The sequence below is a fragment of the Austrofundulus limnaeus genome, unplaced genomic scaffold, assembly GCF_001266775.1.
Source record: "Austrofundulus limnaeus strain Quisiro unplaced genomic scaffold, Austrofundulus_limnaeus-1.0 Scaffold19, whole genome shotgun sequence".
Classification (NCBI taxonomy): Eukaryota; Metazoa; Chordata; class Actinopteri; order Cyprinodontiformes; family Rivulidae; genus Austrofundulus; species Austrofundulus limnaeus.
The window spans coordinates 436,428-437,520 of NW_013952421.1; the positions used below are offsets into that span (position 1 = coordinate 436,428).

Consider the following 1,093-nt stretch of genomic DNA (forward strand, 5'->3'; position numbering starts at 1 on the left):
CTGAGAATATTTGTTGCCAAGATGATATTTTTATGACTTCTTTGGATTTTAAAGACCTAAAGTAGACTTTGTTGGACAAAGCTATTAATTACGTCTTAATGTCAGTGCCAGCAGGATTCACCGTACTGTCTCTTATGGTCATTTCTCATCCTGCAAGCATGCATGGACTTCCTTGCTCCTCTCTAGGCCACTGCTTTGGCAGCCTGTCTGATCTGTCTGATGTTAACGCTGACTCAGCGCCTTCTGTGCAGTCGAACAACTCCAGAAGCAACAAGGGACTTCCGGAAGCAGCAGCAGGTCCAGTTTTATCCCAGCCAGAGATCAGACCGTGCAGCCCACATGTAGGGCAGCACAAACCGGCCGAGAAGACCTCCAGCTGCATCTCCTCCGGCTCCACAAGAAGTGGGGACCTAAATGACACCAACTCAAACTGCGTCATGCAGGACAAACACGAAGGTGTGCGCTTGGGGTCTCCTCCATCTTTCGGTGACTTCTCTGAGAACTCAGAGGATGAGCTGGAGTCAGAGTTTGGCCCTGAGCAGAAGTATCCCCGAATCCCCAGACCCTCTATCACCATCAGGCAACCAAAGGTATAAAAAAAAGCTCATTATAGTTTGCATTAGTGCATTGATTTAATGTGTTGAAAAGTTACTTACTAAAATTAAATCATGCTTTTATTGATATTATTTAACGTTAACATTAAACACAGGCTTCCCCCCTTGTTTGTTTGATGTAATGCGACATAAAACCACTAGGTGGCGCGTGGAGCCCAAATAATGTTTTCACACAGGCATCCCTGAAGGGTGGGAGCTCTTTATTTCCAATTAAAGTGAACCTGGATGTTTTTATTAACGGCTTGGAGAACTTAAAAAAATACAACTTCTGTATTCGTACACACTCACAAACACACACATCCTGTGGTTAGAGTGCTCAGTGAGAGTGGATAGAGTGTCAGTGAAATGTGTCCTGAGCTCTTGTTCAGCATGATCTCTGTTTCCTGATCTGTCTAAAACGTGTCAGTGTGTGTGTGTGTGTGTGTGTGTGTGTGTGTGTGTGTGTGTGTGTGTGTGTGTGTGTGTGTGTGTGTGTGTGT

The 1,093-nt window shown here is 44.9% G+C and overlaps 1 protein-coding gene across 1 annotated transcript in view; it reads left to right on the forward strand.

Moving 5' to 3' along the window:
- LOC106514281 (uncharacterized) overlaps positions 1-1,093 on the forward strand; it is a 6,935-nt gene continuing 5,842 nt past the window's right edge. Inside the window, exon 1 of the mRNA XM_014003457.1 lies at positions 1-590. Within this exon, the coding sequence (XP_013858911.1) occupies positions 99-590 (492 nt within the window). The 5' untranslated portion in view covers positions 1-98. The remainder of the gene's footprint in view (positions 591-1,093) is intronic.